The sequence below is a fragment of the Balaenoptera borealis genome (assembly GCF_965194805.1).
Source record: "Balaenoptera borealis genome assembly, chromosome: 5".
Classification (NCBI taxonomy): domain Eukaryota; kingdom Metazoa; phylum Chordata; class Mammalia; order Artiodactyla; family Balaenopteridae; genus Balaenoptera; species Balaenoptera borealis.
In genome coordinates, this window is record NC_138862.1 from 67,036,973 (window position 1) to 67,057,846 (window position 20,874).

The 20,874-nt window shown below is 37.5% G+C and overlaps 1 protein-coding gene across 13 annotated transcripts in view; it reads left to right on the forward strand.

Annotated features, from left to right (window-relative positions):
- STXBP5L (syntaxin binding protein 5L) overlaps nt 1-20,874 on the forward strand; it is a 382,290-nt gene that overhangs the window by 73,589 nt on the left and 287,827 nt on the right. For all 13 annotated transcript variants that reach the window (XM_082394859.1, XM_082394855.1, XM_082394860.1 and 10 more), the window contains one exon: nt 19,804-19,885. In XM_082394859.1, coding sequence (XP_082250985.1) covers nt 19,804-19,885 — 82 coding nt within the window. The remainder of the gene's footprint in view (nt 1-19,803; nt 19,886-20,874) is intronic.

The window sequence follows — 20,874 nt, forward strand, 5'->3', positions numbered from 1 at the left end:
CCAATGGAATAGAATAGAGAGCCCACAAATAAACCCTTGAATACATGGTCAAATGATTTTTGATAAGAGTGCCAATACCATTCAATTGGAAAAGGACAGTCCTCTCAACAAGTGGTTCTGGGAAAACTGGATATCCACATGCAAATAATAGAGTTGGAATCTTACCTTAAACCATATACAAAAATTAAGTCAATATGGATCAAAGACCTAAAAGCTAAACCTATAAAACTCTTAGAAAAAAATAAAGGAAAAGTTCATGACATTAGATTTAGCAATGATTTTTGCATATGGTGTCCAAAGCATAGGCAACCAAAGAAAAAAATAGATGTATTAGACTTCTTCAATATTAAAAACTTTTGTACATCAAAGGACACTATTAAGAGAGTGAAAAGGCAACCCATGGAATGGGAGAAAATATTGGCAAACCATATATTTGATAAGGGATTGATATCAGAATATTGTAAAGAACTCTTACAACTTAACAGCAAGAAACCAAACCCAGCTAAAAATGGGCAAAGGACTGGAATAGACATTTCTCCAAAGAAGATATACAAATGGCCATTAAACATGAAAACATGCTCAATATTAGGGAAATGCAAATCAAAACCACAATGAAATACCACTTCACACTCACTAGGAACGATATTATTTAAAAAAATTTAAAACGTGGATAGATGAACAGAAAGTTAGTACATATACATGGTGGAATATTATTCAACCTTGAAAAGAAAGGAAATTTTGTTACATGCTACAACATGAATGGACCTTAAAGACATGTTAAGTGAAAGAAGCCAGTCACAAAAGGACATGTATTGTCATTATATGAAGTTCTTTGAGTAATGAAATTCATAAAGACAGAAACTAGAATGGTAACTTCCAAGGCTGGGAATGGAGAGCGTAATGGGGAGTTATTGTTTAATAGGTACAGAGTTTCAGTTGGGGAAGAACAAAAAAGTTCTGGAGATGGATGGTGGTAGTGGTTCCCAACAATGTGATTGTCCTTAATGCCACAGAACTGTGTACTTGATAATGGTTAAAATGGTAAATTTTATGTTATATATATTTTATCACAATGAAAAAATAAAATAAGAAAATAATTAAAATTTTTCACAAAGAAGTAAAATTTGGGGATAAAAGTAAGTAGAAATAAAGAGTTCCTCAGACAAACAAAAAATTAGAGAATTCACTGCCAGCAGAGCTGCACCTAAAAATGTTAAAAAGAAGTGTTTTAGGGAGAAAGAAAATGATATGTCAGAAATGTAAATCTGTGTAAAGAAAGAGTGTTGGGGAAGGAATAAATGAAGGTAAAGCAGAATCTCTTATTTTTTCCTCTTATTTTTTTATTGAGATATAATCAGCATATAACATTGTATAAATTTATGGTATACAGTATGTTTGATACATTTACATATTGCAATATGATTACAATGTAGTATTAGGTATTGTTCCCAACCTCAGGAGCTCCCCAGGTGAAATTCAAAACTGGGCTCCATACACGGAGGGCAAGGAGAGGCCAAAGAAAAAGGCAGACCAGTCCAGATTGGTAGGTGGCAGTTTTAATCAGCAAGGCAATTTGCATACAAGGCTTGTCTTGGAAAACTCAAGATGAATAGATGACCACTCTGGCCCACCAGAATCCCGAAAGTTTATATAGAGGCCTTAACTGGATTCAACCATGTATTCAATCTGGATGGTCTCAATAATACATTACTCTCTCAAAGCTGCATCTTTGAAATGGCTACTAGTATGAGAATAGTAGGTGGATGGACCTTACATTCCAAGGTCAAGGGAGGGTGTATGGAGCCTCTAATTGCCTGGATAGACCGGTGGTTTTATCTTCTTGATGACCTCCTCCAACATACCTTCATCATATCCCATAATTATCTTTTTATTTTTGTGATCTAGTTTCTTTATAACTTTGTAAAGAGTTTCTTTACAACTTTAAAGTATATAATACAGTATTTTTAACTATAATGACAATGTTATACATTAGATCTCCAGAACTTATTCATCTTCTAACTGCAAGTTTGTACCTCTTGATCAACAGCTCCCCAATTCCTCCACCTCCCCAGACCCTGGTAACGACCATTCTACTCTTAGTTTCTACAAGTTCAAGTTTATTAGAGTCTACACATAAGTGATAATATACAGTATTTTTCTTTCTCTGTCTGACTTATTTCACTTAGCATAATGCCAACAAAGTCCATTCATGTTGTTTCAAATGGCAGGATTTCCTTCTTTCTCGTGGCTGAATGATATTCTATTGTGGTGTGTGTGTGTATGTGTATACATGCATTACATATATATACATATATATGTATATATGTACATATATTTATACACACACATATATAAAAAATGTTTTCTTTATCCATTCATCTGTTGATGGACACATAGTTTGTTTCCATGTCTTGGCTGTTGTGAATAATGCGGCAGAGCATGGGGATACAGATATCATTTTGAGAGAGTGATTTCATTTCCTTAGTATATGTACACCCAGAAGTGGAATTGCTGGATCATATGGTATCTCTATTTTTATCTTTTGAGGAACCTCCATACTGTTTTCCATAATAGCTGTACCAATTTACATTTCCAGCAACAGTGCACAAGGGTTCCCTTTTCTCCACATCCTCACCCATGCTTTTTATCTCTTGTCTTTTTGATGACAGTCATTCTGACAGATGTGAGATGATAGCTCATTGTGGTTTAGATTTGCATTTCCTTGATGATTAGTGATGTTGAGCATGTTTTCATGTACCTATTGGCCATTTGTATGTCTTTTTTGGAAAAATGTCTATTCAGGTCCTTTGCCCCTCCCCTCCTCTTGTGGCTATTGATTTCTATGAATATTTTGGTACATTTTGGATATTAACCTCTTACCTGATATATGGTTTGCAAGTATGTTCTCTAGCTCTGTAGGTTGCTTCTTCATTCTGTTAATTATATCTTTTGCTGTACAGAAGCTTTTTAGTTTGCTGTAGTGCCACTTGTTTTTTTTTTTTGCTTTTGTTCCTTGTGCTTTTGGTGGCATATCCAAAAAATCATTGCCAAAACCAATGTCAAGGAGATTTTTGTGTATATTTTCTTCCAGGAGTTTTATAGTTCCAGGCCTTACGTTGAAATCATTAATTCATTTCAAGTTACTTTCTGTGAGTGATATAAAATAGGGGTCCATTTCATTCTTTTGCATCAGAATATTTATTTCTATGTATAGAAAACACCCAATGTCATTTTTTGAAAATACTATCCTTTCTTCATGGTGTATTCTAGGCTCCCTTGTCAAATATTAGTTGACTGTATATGTGTGGGCTTATTTCTAGGCTCTTGATTCTGTTTCGTTGGTCTCTGTGTCTGTTTCTGCACCAGTATCATACTGTTTTGGTTACTGTAGCTTTGTAATATAGTTTGAAATCAAGACGTGTGGTGGCTCCAGCTTTGTTCTTTTTTTTAGGGGGTTTGAAAAATGTAATAGTTGAAATAAAAATCTTTTTTTTATACATCTTTATTGGAGTATAATTGCTTCACAGTGCTGTGCTGGTTTCTGTTGTACAACAAAGTGAATCAGCCATATGCATACATATATCCCCATATCCCCTCCCTCTTGAGCCTCCCTCCCACCCTCCCTATCCCACCCCTCTAGGTTGTCGCAAAGCACTGAGCTGACCTCCCTGTACTCTGCTGCTTTCCACTAGCTATCTATTTTACATTTGGTAGTGTATATATGTTGATGCTTCTCTCACTTTGCCCCAGCTTCCCCCTCCCCCACCATGTCCTCAAGTCCATTCTCTATATCTGCGTCTTTATTCCTGCTCTGCCACTAGGTTCATTGGTACCATTTTTTAAGATTCCATTTATATGCATTAACATACGGTATTTGTTCTCCCTTTCTGACTTACTTCACTCTATGACAGACTCTAGGTCCTTCCACCTCATTAAAAATTACTCAAATTCGTTTCTTTTTATGGCTGAGTAATATTCCATTGTATATATGTACCACATCTTCTTTCTCCATTCATCTGTCGATAGACATTTTGATTGCTTCCATGTCCTGGCTATTGTAAATAGTGCTGCAGTGAACATTGTGGTACATGTCCCTTTTTGAATTATGGTTTTCTCAGGGTATATGCCAAGTAGTGGGATTGCTGGGTCATATGATAGTTCTATTTTGAGTTTTTTAAGGAACCTCCATACTGTTCTCCATAGTGGTTGTATCACTTTACATTTCCACCAACAGTGCAGGAGGGTTCCCTTTTCACACACCCTCTCCAGCATTTATTGTTTCTAGATTTTTTGATAATGGCCTTTTTGACCAGTGTGAGGTGATACCTCATTGTAGTTTTGATATGCATTGCTCTAATAATTAGTGAGGTTGAGCATCTTTTCATGTGCCTCTTGGCCATCTGTATGTCTTCTTTGGTGAAGTGTCTATTTAGGTATTCTGCCCATTTTTTAATTGGGTTGTTTGTTTTTTTGAGGTTGAGCTCCATGAGCTGTTTGTATATTTTGGAGGTTAATCCTTTGTCCGTTGGAGATTAATCCTTAGTCCGTTGTTTCATTTGCAAATATTTTCTCCCATTCTGAGGGTTGTCTTTTCGTCTTGTTTATGGTTTCCTTTGCTGTGCAAAAGCTTTTAAGTTTAATTAGGTCCCATTTGTTTATTTTTGTTTTTATTTTCATTACTCTAGGAGGTGGGTCAAAAAAGATCTTGCTGTGGTTTTATGTCAAAGAGTGTTTTTCCTATGTTTTCCTCTACGAGTTTTATAGTGTCCAGTCTTACATTTAGGTCCTTAATCCATTTTGAGTTTATTTTTGTGTATGGTTTTAGGTAGTGTTCTAATTTCATTCTTGTACGTGTAGCTGTCCAGTTTTCCCAGCACCACTTATTGAAGAGGCTGTCTTTTCTCCATTTTATGTTCTTGTTTCCTTTGTCGTAAATTAGGTGACCATATGTGCGTGGGTTTATCTCTGGGCTTTCTATCCTATACCATTGATCTATATTCCTGTTTTTGTGCCAGTACCAGCTTTGTAGTATAGTAGTATAGTTTGAAGTCGGGGAGCCTGATTCCTCTGGCTCCATTTTTCTTTCACAAGATTGCTTTGCCTATTCAGGGTCTTTTGTGTTTCCATACAAATTGTAAAATTTTTTGTTCTAATTCTGTGAAGAATGCCATTTTCTCCACATCCTTGCCAACACATTATTTGTGGTCTTTTTGAAGATAGCTATTCTGACAGGTGTGAGGTGATATCTCATTGTGGTTTTAATTTGCATTTCCCTGATGATTAGCAATGTTGAGCATCTTTTTATGTGCTTGTTGGCCATCTGTGTGTCCTCTTTGGAAAAATGTCTATTCAGGTCTTCTGCCATTTTTAATTGAGTTGTTTGTTCTTTTGATATTGAATTGTGTGAGCTTTTTATATATTTTGGATATTAACCCTTATTGGTCATATCATTTTCAATTTTTTCTCCCATTAAGTAGGTTGTCATTTCCTTTTGCCAGTGGTTCCCTTTGCTATGCAAAAGCTCTTAAGTTTAATTAGGTCCCATTTGTTATTTTTCCTTTGTTTCCTTTGCCTGAGGAGATTGATCCAAAAAAATATTGCTATGACTTGTGTCAAAGAATGTCCTGCCTGTCTTTTATACTAGGAATTTTATGGTTTCTGGTCTTATATTTATATATTTAATCCATTTTGAGTTTATTTTTGTATAAGGTGTGAGAAAATGTTCTGATTTATTTCTTTTACATGTAGCTATCCAGTTTTCCCAGCACCACTTATTGAAGGGACATTTTTCCCATTGCATATTTTTGCCATATTTGTCATAGATTAATTGATCATATGTGCATGGGTTTATTTCTGGGCTCTCTCTTCTGTTCCATTGATCTGTGCGCCTGTTTTTGTGCCAGTGCCATATTGTTTTGATGACTATAGTTTTGTAGTGAATCTAAAGTTAGGGGGTCTGATACCTCTAGCTTTGTTTTCTTTTTTTTTCCCTCAAGATTGCTTTAGCTATTTGGGGTCTTTAGTGGTTCCATATAAATTTTAAGATGATTTATTCTAGATCTGTGAAAAACTTCATGGGTATTTTGATAGGGATTGCATTAAATCTGTAGATTACTTTGAGTAGTATGGATACTTTATCAATATCAATTATTCCAGCCCATGAACACAGGATATCTTTCATTTTCTTTGTATCAGCTTCAACTTGCTTCATGTTTTATAATTTTCAGAGTATAGGTCTTTTACCTCCTTGGTTAAGTTTATTCTAAGGTATTTTGTTTTTCTTGATATGATTTCAAATGGGATTGTTTTCTTACTTTCACTTTCTGTTATTTCATTTTTAGTGTATAGAAAAGCAACAGATTTCTGTATGTTAATCTTGTATTCTACAACTTAACTGAATTAATCTGTAAGTTCTAATAGTTCTTTTTTTTTTTTTGGTGGGAGACACTTTAGGGTTTTCTCTATATCGTGTCATGTCTTCTGCAAATAGTGACAGTTTTGTTTCTTCACTTCCAATTTGGATGCCTTTTTATTTCTTTTTTTTTTTTTTTTTTTGTCTGAGTGCTGTTGCTAGGAATTCCAATACTATGTTAAATAGAAGTGGTGAGAGTGGGCATCCTTGTCTTGTTCCTGATTTTAGAGGAAAAGCTTTCAGCTTTTCAACATTGAGTATGATGTTAGATGTGGGTTTGTCATAAATGGACTTTATTATGTGGATATATCTTCCCTCCATACCAACTTTAATGAGAGTTCTTATCATGAATGGATGTTGCATTTTGTCAAATGCTTTTCTGCACCTATTGAGATGATTATGTGATTTTTATTCTTTATTTTGTTAACATGGTGTATTACATTGATTGATTTGTGGATATTGTAACCTTCCTTGCATCCCTGGAATAAATCCTATTGATCATAGTATATTGTCCTTTTTATATATTAAGTTTGGTTTGTTAATATTTTTGAGGATTTTTATATACACATTCATCAGAGATACTGGCCTATAATTATCTTTTTTTATTTTATTTTAGAGTATACTTCTTTAACAATGTTGTGTTAGTTTTAGGTGTACAGTGAACTGAAAGTGATTCAGTTATACACATACAAGTATCCATTCTTTTTCAAATTCTTTTCCCATTTAGGTTATTACAGAATATTGAGCCAAGTTCCCTGTGCTATACAGTAGGTCCTTGTTGGTTAACTATTTTAAATATAGTAGTGTGTACATGTCAATCCCAAACTACCAATCTATCCCTGCCACCACCACCTGTTCCCCCTGGTAACCATAAGTTCATTCTCTAAGTCTGTGAGTATTTCTGTTTCATAAATTAGTTCATTTGTATCATTTTTCTTATATTCCACATATAAGCAATATCATATGATACTTGTCTTTCTCTGTCTGACTTACTTCACTTAGTATGATAATCTCCAGGTCCATCCATGTTGCTGCAAATGGCAGTATTTCATACTTTTTAATGGCTTAATCATATTCCATTGTATATATGTACCACATCTTCTTTATCCATTTATCTGTCAGTGGACATTTAGGTTGCTTCCATGTCTTGGCTATTGTAAACAGTGCTGCAGTGAACATTGAGTGCATGTATCCTTTCGAACCATGTTTTTCTCCAGGTGTATGCCCAGGAGTGGGATTGCTGAATCATATGGTAGCTCTATTTGTAGTTTTTGGAGGAACCTTCATACTGTTCTCCATAGTGGCTGTACCAATTTACATTCCCAATGGTGTAGGAGGGTTCCTTTTTTCCCACACTCTCTCCAGCATTCATTGTTTGTAGACTTTTTGATGATGGCCATTCTGAGTGGAGTGAGCTGGTACCTCTTTGTAGTTCTGATTTGCATTTCTCTAATAATTAGTAATGTTGAGCATCTTTTCATGTGCTTCTTGGCCATCTGTACGTCTTCTTTAGAGAAATGTCTATTTAGATCTTCTGCCCATTTTTTATTGGGTTGTTTCTTTTTTTTTTTTTAATATATTGAGCTCATGAGCTGTTTGTAGATTTTGGAGATTAATTCCTTGTTGGTTGCATCGTTTGCAAATATTTTCTCCCATCCTGTGGGTTGTCTTTTTGGTTCGTTTATGGTTTCCTTTGCTGTGCAAAGGCTTTTGAGCTTAATTAGTCCCATTTGTTTATTTTTGTTTTTATTTCCATTACTCTAGGAGATGACTTGAAAAAGATATTGCTGTGATTTATGTCAAAGAGTGTTCTGCCTATGTTTTCCTCTAAGAGTTGTATAGTATCCGGTCTTACAATTAGGGCTTTAATCCATTTTATTTTTGTGTATCATCTTAAAGAATGTTCTAATTTCATTCTTTTACATGTAGCTGTCCAGTTTTCCCTGCACAATTTGTCGTAGAGACTGTCTTTTCTGCTTGTGTACTCTTGCCTCCTTTGTTGTGGATTAATTGACCATAGGTGCATGGGTTTATTTCTAGGCTTTCTATCCTGTTCTACTGATCTATATTTCAGTTTTGCACCAGTACCATACTGTTGTGATGACTGTAGCTTTGTAGTGTAGTCTGAAGTCAGGGGAGCTGATTCCTCCAGCTCCGTTTTTCTTTCTCAAGTTTGCTTTGGTTATTTGGGCTCTTTTGTGTCTCCATACAAATTTTAAGATTTTTTGTTTCAGTTCTGTAAAAAATGTAACTGGTAATTTGATAGGGATTGCATTGATCTGTACATTGCCTTGGGTAGTGTAGTCATTTTCACAATGTTGATTCTTCCAATCCAAGAACATGGATATCTTTCCATCTGGTTGTGTCATCTTCGATTTCTTTCATCAGCATCTTATAGTTTTCAGTGTACAGGTCTTTTGCCTCCTTAGGTAAGTTTATTCCTAAGTATTTTATTCTTTTTTATGCAGTGGTAAATGGGAGTGTTTTTAATTTCTCTATCTGATCTTTTATTGTTAGTGTATAAAAATGCAACAGATTTCTGTGTATTAATTTTGTATCCTGCAACTTTACAGAATTCATTGATGATCTCTTAGATTTCTGGTAGCTACTTTGGGATTTTCTATGTATAGGATCATGTCATCTGCAAACAGTAACAGTTTTACTTCTTCTTTTCCAATTTGTATTCCGTTTATTTCTTTTTCTTCTCTGATTGCCATGGCTAGGACTTCTAAAACTATGTTGAATAAAGGTGGCAAGAGTGGACATCCTTCTCTTGTTCCTGAACTTAGGTAAAATGCTTTTAGCTTTTTGCCTTTGACTGTGTTGTTAGCTGTAGGTTTGTCATATATGGCCTTTATTATATTGAGATATGTTCCTCAGTGCCCACTTTCTGGAGAGTTTTTATCATAAATGGGTGTTGGATTTTGTTAAAATCTTTTTCTGCATCTATTGAGATGATCATATGGTTTTTATTCTTTAATTTGTTGATGTGGTGTATCACACTAATGGCTTTGCAGATATTGAAAAACCCTTGTATCTCTGGGATAAATCCCACTTGATCATGGCGTATGATCCTTTTAATGTATTGTTAGATTCAGTTTGGTAGTATTTTGTTGAGGATTTTTGCATGTATGTTCATCAGTGATATTGGCCTATAGTTTTCTTTTTTTGTGACATCTTTGTCTGGTTTTGGTATCAGGCTGATGGTGACCTCATAGAATGAGTTTGGGGAGTGTTCCTTCCTCTGCATTTTTTGGAAGAGTTTCAGAAGGATAGGTGTTAACTCTTCTCTAAATGTTTGATAGAAATCACCTGTGAAGTCATATGGTCCTGGTCTTTTGTTTGCTAGGAGTTTTTAAATCACAGTTTCAATTTCAGTACTTGTGACTGGTCTGTTCATATTTTCTATTTCTTCCTGGTTCAGTCTTGGAAGGTTGTGGCTTTCTAAGAATTTGTCCATTTCTTCTAGGTTGTCCATTTTGTTGGCATATAGTTGCTTGTAATAGTCTCTTAGGATGCTTTGTATTTCTGTGGTGTCCACTTTAACTTCTTTTTCATTTCTGATTTTACTGATTTGAGCCCTATCCCTTTTTATCTTCATGAGTCTGGCTAAAGGTTTATCAATTTTGTTTATCTTCTCGAAGAACCAGCTTTTAGTTTCATTGATCTTTTCTATTGTTTTCTTTGTCTCTATTTCATTTATTTCTCCTCTGATCCTTATGATTTCTTTCCTTCTACTAACTTTGGGTTTTGTTTGTTCTTCTTTCTCTAGTTGCTTCAGGTGTAAGGTTAGGTTGTTCATTTGAGATTTTCCTTGTTTCCTTAGGTAAGATTGTATTGCTATAAACTTCCCTCTTAGAACTGCTTTTGCTGTGTCCCATAGGTTTTGGATCATCATGCTTTCATTTTCATTTGTCTCTAGGTATTTTTTGATTTCCTCTTTGATTTCTTCAGTGATCCATTGGTTTTTTAGTAGCATATTGTTCAGCCTCCACGTGTTTTGTTTTTTACAATTTTTTTTATTGTAGTTGATATTTAATCTCATAGCATTGTGGTCAGTAAAAATGCCTGGTATGATTTCAATTTTCTTAAATTTTCCAAGGCTTGCTTTGTGGCCCAGCATGTGATCTATCCTGAACAACGTTCCATGTGCATTTGAAAAGAATGTGTATTCTGCTGCTTTTGGGTGGAATGCTCTATAACTATCAGTTAAGTCCATCTGGTCTAACATGTCATTTAAGGCCTGTGTTTCCTTATTGGTTTTCTTTCTGGATGATCTGTCCATTGATGAAAGTGGGGTGTTAAAGTCCCCCACTATTATTGTGTTACTGTTGATTTCTCCTTTTATGGCTGTTAGCATTTGCCTTATATATTGAGGTGCTCCTATGTTGGGTGCATATATATTTTCCACTGTTATATCTTCTTCTTGGATTGATCCCTTGTCCTTCTTTGTCTCTTGTTTCAGTCTTTACTTTAATGCCTTTTTGTCTTATATGAGTATTGCTACTCTGGCTTTCTTTTGATTTCCATTTTTATGGAATACCTTTCCATCCCCTCACTTTCAGTCTGTATGTGTCCCTAGATCTGAAGTTTGTCTCTTGTAGACAGCATATATACGGGTCTTGTTTTTGTATCCATTCAGCAAGTATATGTCTTTTGATTGGGACATTTAATCCATTTACGTTTAAGGTAATTACTGATATGTATGTTCTTATTGCCATTTAGTTAATTGTTTAAGATTTGTTTTTGTAGGTCTTTTTTTTCCCCTTTCTCTTTTGTTCTCTTCTTTTGTGATTTGATGACTAACTTTAACATTGTATTTGGATTTCTTTTTCTTTTTGGCATGTGTATCTATTGTAGATTTTTCGGTTTGGGGTTACCATGAGGTTTTTTTTTTTTTACCATGAGGTTTTGATGTCAGTCTATATAGAAACAATATTGTTTTACGTTGCTGGTCTTTTGATTTCAAATGCATTTTCAATATCCTGCATTTGTGCTCTCCTCTTCTCACGAATGCTGGTTTTGATATCATATTTGTTTGTGGATGATTTCCTACATTTACTGTGTGTTTTTCTTTACCAGAGAGGTTTTCCATTCGTAATTTTTTTTGTGTCTAGTTTTGGTCTCTTCTTTTCCCTATAGAGAAGTTCCTTAAGCATCTGTTGCAGAGCTGTTCTGGTGATGCTGAATTCTCTTAGCTTTTGCTTTTCTATAAAGCTTTCATTTCACTGTCAAATCTGAATGAGAGCCTTGCTGGGTAGAGTATTCTTGGTTGTAGGTTCTTTCCTTTCATCACTTTAAATATATCATGGCACTCCCTTCTGGCCTGCAGAGCTTCTCCTGAGAAACAGCTGATAACCTTGTGGGGATTCCTTGTAAGTTATTTGTTGCTTTTCCCTTGTTGCTTTTAATATTTTTTCTTTGTCTTTAATTTTTGTAATTTGATTACTATGTGTCTCGGCATGTTCCTCCTTGGGTTTATCCTGCCTGTGACTCACTGAGCTTCTTAGGCTTGGGTGACTGTTTCCTTTCCCATGTCAGGGAAGTTTTCATCTGTTATCTCTAAATATTTTCTGAGGGCCTTTTTCTCTCTCTTCTCCCTCTGGGACCCCTATAATGCAAATGTTGGTGCATTTTATGTTGTCCCAGAAGTCTCTTGGGTTGTCCTTGTTTCTTTTCATTCTTTTTTCTTTATTCTGTTCTGCAGCAGTGATTTCCACCACTCTGTCTTCCAGTTCACTTATCTGTTCTGCCTCAGTTATTCTGTTATTGATTCCTTCTAGTGTATTTTTCATTTCAGTTATCGTGTTGTTCATCTCTGTTTGTTTGTTCTTTAGTTCTTCTAGATCTTTTTTAAACATTTCTTGTGTCTTCTCGATCTGTGCCTCCACTCTTTCTGAGATCTTGGATCATCTTTACTGTTATTGTGAATTCTTTTTTTGGGTAGATTGTGTATCTCCACCTTGCTTAGTTGTTGTTCTGGGGTTTTATCTTGTTCCTTCATCTGGGACTTATTCCTCTGCCATATATCATTTTGTCTAACTTTCTGTGTTTGTGGTTTCCTTTACATTGGCTGCAGGGCTGTAGTTTTTCTTGCTTCTGCTGTCTGCTCCCTAGTGGATGAGGCTGTCTAAGAGGCTTGTGCAGGACACTGGTTCTTGCCCACTGGTGGGTGGAGCTGTGTCTTGTCCCTCTGGTGGGTAGGGCTGTGCCAAGGGGTGTGTCTAGAGGGCTGTGGGTTCAGGAAGACTTTATGCACCCTGTCTGCTGATGGGTGGAGCTGTTTTCCCATCCTGTTGGTTGTTTGGCCTGAGGCATCCCAGCACTGGAGCCTGCAGGCTGTAAGGTGGGGCCAGGTGTTAAGAAAATGACAGTCTCCAGGAGGACTCACACCAATGAGTACTCTCAAGAACTGCCACCACCAGTGTCTTTGTCCCTGTAATGAGCACAGCCTTCTCCGACCTCCACAGGAGACCCTACAATACCAGCAGATAGGTCTGGCACAGTCTTTTATGAGATCACTGCTTTTTCCATGCGTTCTGATGCACACGAGACCTTGCGTGCACCCTCCAAGAGTGGTGTTTGTGTTTCCCCCAGTTCTGGAATTCCTGTAATCAAACCCTGGTGGCCTTCAAAGCCAGATTCTCTGGGGGCTCCTCCTCCCATTGCCACCATTGCCAGACCCCCAGGCTGGGGAGCCTGATGCGGGGCTCAGAACTTTCACTTCTGTGGTATAATTATTTTCCAGTTTGTGGGTTGCCCACCTGGTGGGTATGGGATTTGATTTTATAGCAGTTGCGCCACTCTTACTGTCTCATTGTGGCTTCTTCTTCGTCTTTGGATATAGGGGATTTTTTTAGTAGGTTCCAGATTTTTTTGTTTATTTTGTTTTGTTTTTTGTCGATAGTTGTTTAGCAGTTAGTTGTGATTTTGGTGTTTTCATAAGAGCAGTGAGCTCACGTCCCTCTACTCCACCATCTGTCTCTGTCCTTTGTAATTTTCTTTCTTTCTTTTTTTCTTTTTTTTTTGCGGTGTCTTTGGTTTAGGTATTAGGATAACAATGGCCTCATAGAGTGAATTTGGAAGTGTTCCCTCTTCTTGACTATTTTGGAATAGTTTGTGAAGGACAGGTATTGATATTAGTTCTTCTTTTTATGTTTGGTAGAATTTCCTGGTGCAGCGGTTTGGTCCTGGACTCTTGTTTACTGGGAGCTTTTTAAAATTATAAATTCAGTTTCACTACTAGTGATAGTTTGTTCAGATTGTGTGTCTCTTCCTGAATCAGTCTTGGAAGAATATGGTTCTAAGAATTTGTTTATTTTATCTAGGTTGTTCAATCTATTGGCATATAACTGTTTGTAGTATTCTCTTATGATTTTTTTGTACCTTTGTGATATCGATTATAAATTTTCCTATTTCTTATGTTGTTAATTTGGATCTTGTCTTTTTTTTTCTTGATGAGCCTAGCTATAAACTTATCAATTTTGTTTATCTTTTCGAAAATTCAGTTCTTGGTTTTATTGATTTTTCTGTTTTTTTTGTGGGGGGGGTCACTATTTTATTTATTTCCTTTCTGATCTTTATTATTTCCTTCCTTCTCCTGACTTTGGGCTTTGTTTCTTCTTCTTTTTTTTTTTTTAAATTCTTTCAGATGGTAGGTTAGGTTGTTCATTTGAGATTTTTCTTATTTCTTGATGAAGGCCTATATTACTGTAAACTTCCCTCTTAAAATGGCTTTTTTTGTGTGTGTCCCATAGATTTTGGAAAGTTGCATTTTTAGTTTTATTTGTCTTGAGGTATTTTATGATTTCTTCATTGATCTATTGGCTTTTTAGTTGCATGTTGTTTAGTTCTCCATTTTTTTTTTTTACCCATTTTTCTTTCTGTGATTGATTTCTAGTTTTGTATTAGTTTCTAGTTTTTTTTTTTCAGAAAAAAATGCTTGATGTCTTTTTATCCTTTTAAATTTGTTTAAACATGTTTTGTGGTATAGCATGTAATATGTCCTGGAGAACATTCCATGCACCCTTGAAGAGAATGTGTAGTCTGCCATTTGGTGATGTAAAGTCCTTTAGATACCTATTAAGTCCAGTTGGTCTAATGTATCATTTAAGACTACTGTTTCTTAATTTTTTTTCTGGATAATCTGTTTATTGATGTAAGAGGATGTTAAAGTACCCTACTCTTATTGTATTATTGTCAGTTTCTCCCTTTACATCTGTTAATATTTGCTTCATTTACTTATGTGCTCCTATATTAGCTGTATATATGTTAACGAGTGTTATATCCTCTACTTGTATTGATCCCTTTATCATTATATAATGCCCTTCTTTTTCTTTTGTGGTTGATTTTGTCAGATGAGAGTATTGCTACTCCCATCTTTCCTGTCGTTTGCATTTGCATGAAATATTGTTTTCTATTCCCTCGCTTTTAGTCTGGGTGCCTTTAGCTTTGAAGTGAGTCTCTTATAGCCAGGATATAGATGTGTCCTGGTTTTTTTTTAATACAATCAGCACCTTATATCTTTTGATTTGAGCATTTAATCCATTGACATATAAAGAGAGCATTGATTGGTATGTACTTATTTCCATTTTGTTACTTTTTTTTTGTTACTTGTTTGTTGTTGTTTTTGTTCTTCTCTGTTCTTTTCTTCTTATTTTAATTTCTTCCCCTGTGGTTTGATAGTTTTGTGTGTGTGTGTGTGGTATGCTTGTGTTCCTTTCTCTCTAGTTTTTGTGTACCTATTGCCTATTTTATGGTTTTGATTTGTGGTTAACATGGAGTTTATATATGTTGACCTATAACTATGTCTACTTCTTCCAAAGCAGTAGTCATTTAAGTTTAAACACATTCTAAAAGGTCTACATTTTTTACTCCCCTGCCCCATGTTTTCTGTTTTTGATGTCATATTTTACATCTTCATATTTATCCCTTAACTGTTTATTGTAGTTACAGTTGACTTTACAATTTTTGTCTTTTAATCTTCACACTAGCTTATTTAAGTGGTTGATCCACAGTCTTTACTATATATTTGCCTTTACTAGTGGGGTTTTTCCTTTCCTATAAATTCTTACTTCTTGTTGTAGCCATTTCTTTTCCATTTAGGGAAGACGCTTTAACATTTCTTTTAGGGTCAGTTTAGTTAGTATTGATGAACTCTTTTAGTTTTTGCTTGTCTGAGAAATTTTTTTCTCTCCTTCATTTATGAAGGATAGTCTTGTGGGACAGAGTATCCCAGGTTGTAGGTTTCCCCTTTCAGCACTTTAAATATATCATGCCACTCCTTTCTGGCCTGCAAAATCTGTAGAATAATCAGCTGATACCCTTATGGACATTCCCTTGCATGTGACTCTTTGTTTTTCATTTGCTGCCTTTAGAATTCTCTCTTTAACTTTTTCCATTTTAATTATGATATCTCTTGGTGTGGGTCTCTTCAGTTCATTTTGTTTGGGACCCTCTGTGCTTCCTATACCTGGATGTCTGTTTCCTTCTTCAGGCTTGAAAATTTTTTAGCCATAATTTCATCAAACACATTTCCAACCCCTTTCTCTATCGCTCCTTCTTGAACCCCTATAATGCAAATGTTAGTATGCTTGATGTTGCCTCAGTGATCCCTTAAACTATCCTTACCTTTTAAAATTTATTTTTCTTTTTGCTGTTATGATTGGGTGATTTCCATTATTCTGTCTTACAGATTGCCTATGCATTCTTCTGCATCACCTAGTCTGCTGTTAAATCCTTCTACTATGTTTTTCATTCCAGTTATTATATTCTTTTTCTCTGACTGGTTCTTTTTTATATTTTCTAGTTCCTTGTTAGAATTCTCACTGTGTTCATCTATTCTCTTTCCACGTTCAGTTAGCATTCTTATTACTAATGCTTTTAACTCTTTATCTGGCAAATTATTTATCTCTGTTTCATTAGTTGTTTTTTCAGGGCTTTGTTTCTTGTTCTTTTGCTTGAAACAAATTCCTTTGTCTTCTCATTTTGCTTAACTTTCTTTGTCTTTACAAAATTAGGTGAAACAGTTACCTATTTCAGTCTTGCAGGGGTGTCATGTGTGACAGCATCCCCATGCAGTCTTCACATGCTCAGTGGCTTTCTTGGGATTGCTAATCTGAAGTGAGCACAGGTCACATCTTCCCTTTGGGTGTGCTAGCAGCCACCACCTTGCTGGGAGGCAGGGGTGGAGGTGGAGGGCCTAGAGCCAGAGCCAGGTGTGAGCCTGGTTTTCTTCTATGCTCAGTGGCTATCACCACCCTATGGGAGTGGGTTTGGGGCCCAAGATGCTGGAGCTGAAGTCCCATGTGTCGATTGGAGCTGGTTCCATTCCCTCTAAGTGTGCACTCTCCCCTGCCCCTGGTGTTGGCATCTCCTCCCCAGTGGAAGGGAACATAAGAGGAAAAGGGGCTTGAGCAGCCCCCAGTGGGGCTGGGGTATGCCCTGGTATGGTCCCAGCAAGCCAGTCAGAGCCCCAGGCCATTTCTGATCCGCTGCCTTCATGTGCTCACCAGAAGCATCCTCCCTTGCCCTGTTTAGAAGCAGGGCCTGGCCCTAGCTGGCTCTGCTTCCTCCAAGTGTGTGTACCTTCACCCTAGCGGAGAGCAGTTCTGGAGCAAGAGGAGCTGGAGCAACTGCCTGCCGTGGGCCAGGGTGCCTACTGGGTTGGTTCCCATACAGGAGTCAGAGCCCCAGGCTGCTCCCAAACTGCTTCCTCCCCACACACCAGCAGTGGCCGCCCTCACCCTGTTCAGATTCAGGGCTGGTTGCACACCAGCTCCATCACCTCCAAATATGTTATTCCTTAGCAGTGGCAGCCTTTGCCCTAGCGGAGAGATGTGCTGGAGCAAGAGGGGCTGCAGCAGTCTCCAGGTGCAGGCTGGGGTGCACTGGGGCAGTAGTGGGAAACTGGCCAGAGCCCTGGGGTGTTTTCAGCCTACTTTCTCCACCTTGTTCCTGGGAGTAAGCAAGCATGCGTGAGTGGAGTCTCAGTTTCTTTCAACTCTCTGGTATATCCCACTGGTTTTTAAACCTGCTCAGGGGACTCATCTACCTGATGTCCAACCCAATGTCTGGGGTGCCCAATATGTAGTTCAAACCCCTCAGTCCCCAGGGAGGATCTCCCAACCTGTGATATCCCCTTCCTCTTCTCTGTTTCCTGCTACAAGAACTGGTCCCAGCCTGATCCCCCTCCTCCCTTCCTACCCGACTCCATGTGGGTCTTTCTTTATAGCCTTGGTTGTAAAAGAGCCTTTCTGCCAGTCTCTAGTTTGTTTTCAGCTAGAGTTGCCCATGTGTAGATCTGTTTTTGATTCATTCATTGGGGGAGGTGAGCCCAATGTCCTTCTACTCCACCATCTTGATCTCTCTCCATTTCTTTATTAAATGCATTTTGTTCGTGAATTGTTTTCTTGATTTTGCTCAGTTGTATATCTGTGTTTTCTTGCATTTCATACAGGTTAAGATGATTATTTTACATTCTTTGTCAGGGAAATCATAAATTTCCATTTCTTTGGGGTCAGTTGCTGGAGCTCTATTACTTTCCTTTGGTGGTGTCATACTTGCATAATTCTTTGTTGTCTATGTAGACTTACATTGGTGTCTGTGCATTTGTGAAGCAAACACCTCTTCCAGTCTTTACAGAATGGTTTCAGAAGATAAAGACCTTCTGTTTGTTTCCCGAGCTGATATGATTACTTCCATAATTGCAGTTGTGCTTCATTGGAGCCAGTTTTGAGGCTTTTGCTGGGTCTGCAGTAGCATCTATGATTTGTGGGCTTGATACTGGGTCTTATGCTGGTGTGGATCCCTTCCAGTCCCCGGGTAGATGTGACTACCTGCAGTACCTTGTTCAGTAGGGTGGGACTGGGACAAGGGTCTGCTTTAGGGTCCATGTATGGGTCCCCAGATAGCAAGCCTATTACCGGGTAAATGGTGGGTGTGGCTCCTGCCAGATCTTGGGTGGGCTGCTGCCTGGTCACTGGATGGGTCCCTGTATGGACAGGACTGACCCTGGACTGTGGCTGAGAGGTGCTGAAATTGAGCCTCAATGCTGTTTCAGATTCCACAGCCAAGATTTGCTCTGCAGTCATGGATGGGTATGTCTCCCTCCAGATCATTGGATGGGCTGAATTGGTCCCTGACTGTGGCCAGAGGTGCTGGAGTTGAGTATTGGGCCCTTTCAGGATCTCTTGGAGTGCAGTTATGTCTTCTGACAGGTCCCTGTGCCAGGACTGCTTGTGGATTGTGGTTGGGAGTATTAGGCCCTCTCAGGATCTCTGGGAGTACAGACAGGAGTGTGTCCTGTTGGATACCTGTGGAAACAGAACTGTTCACAGCCTGCAGTTGGGAGGGGCTAGGACTCAGTGTAGGGCCCTTTCAGATCTCCAGGGTTGCAGCCAGGGGTGTTTCCTACTGAGACCTTGGACCCTCAGGACTGCCGTAGACTGGCAGACTGTAGTTATGAGGAAGCTGGAGTCACATACAGGGCCTTTTCAGGAACTCCAGGGGGCAGAGACAGGAGTGTCTCCTGCCTGGTCTTTGTGCAAGCAGAAATTCTAGAAGACTGTGGCAGTGAGGGGGCTTGAGCTGAGTATAAACCCCTTTTAGGATCTTAGAGGGTACAGACAAGCGCGTTTCCTATAGGGTTCCTTTGCCAGCATGATTGTTCCTAGACTGTGGCTGGGACTTGCTGGAGCTCTGTTACAGGCCGTTTCAGAATCCACAGTCTGACGGACTGTACCTTACTTCCAGGGGCTTACCTTCAGGGGTTCCCACACTGCAGCCTAGTGAGGCTGGAGCTGGTTCAAAGGTCACTTCCTGTTCTACAGCCAGGAACAAGTTCTTTAAGTTCTTTATTATGCCTATTACCTATACATGAATGAGTGTGACTCCTTTGGGTCCCTTGACATGTGGCATATGCTGGTGACAGACCCAGAGCCAGATGGAGCTGTAGCTAAGTTCTCAGGGGTACAGAGCTATTTCTGTTTCTATAGCTGAGACCACAGTCAGTGAGTCACCTGCCTAAGTGCAAGCCTGTCTCCTCAAAATGGCTATCTTCATTCTTGGACTGCACCAGGGTTTCACAATCTCCAACCTGGATCCTGAAGCTCCTGTGAAGGCACTTTTGTCTGTGAGTGTAGATGCAAAATTATTGTTGTTGAGGGGGGTTGGTTATGTACAAGGGACATTTTATCCAGCCATTTTGCTGACAAACAATGCTATATAATGTAATTTCCATGAACTAAGACCAAGATTTTTCAACTCTTTATTTACAAAAATAAAGATAACTAGTAAGCCAAATGTCAGTTGCTAAGTAAGTTAGTTTTTTCTTTACCCATTAATATTAATGCTAATTAAAATGTTAGAATCCTTGACTTTAATTATTTTAGACTTGGGAGACCTGGCGTTGATTGTTATTGTCAACATGAAAGTGGTGCAGCTGTTCTGCAGCTCCAATTCTTGATCAATGAGGTAAGGATTTTCTTAGATATTTCTATCTCACACACACAAACACACACACGTTGTGTAATCTTTTTAATATTATTTTTCTACATGCTTAAAGATATATACGTATGCAGTATTGTTCATGGTTACATTTTTCATAAAAGACTGTACTCTTGTATTTGTCAGTTTATTAAATTTTAAAGGAAAAATTTTGTATGTACCAGAAGATCCTGTTATTGTGATTGCATAGTATAATTTATAGATTAATTGTTTAAATGGTTTTTAAAAAATTACTAAAATCCTTTGATTGCTACACTGACCATTAAACTCTCCGTCTACACACTCTCCTCCCACCAATTTGTTTTCTAATCCAGCGTTAATTTTCATGTTTTGTCTTTATCTTCCATTAAATAATCTTTTCAGTTATTTACTTTGGGCTTCTTTGTCTGTATATATCTCCATATTCATTTGTTGGTATACATATGCATAGCTTTATAACAATTGGCTGCCTACCCTACTCTTATTTTTATAGATCTATGGTGATGAGGAACTCCCTAAAGACAAAGTTTGTAAAGCTCAGAAAGTTTGCAGGTCTTCCAGTAGTTGAAGGCTACTTAAGGCTTTCTTGACTCATATTTTTACAATGGATTATTGAGTCTTTTGAACTCTTTTATGTTAAGTGATCCAGTCAGTGCAAAAATGTTTTAAGAGTTTATGACATACCAAATTTGGGCACTTAGGAGATTGAACTCAGTGTGTCGAAAGAAAAAAAAAAGAGGTATCACTGGTTGTTTCTTGTGGCATGAATGATGATCTTTTATTCAGTATCTCTATATATTTGCATATATATATTCTAAGAATTTTTACTCATAACCATGGGTGAAATGTTTCATATAACTTTATACTAGAGATACCTGAGGCATGAAAAATTTGTGATATTGGGAAATGTCCACTTTTTACTTCTCTTAGCTCAAAAATCTTTCTCAGAAGGCTGTGAGATTCTCCTTGTTGACCAA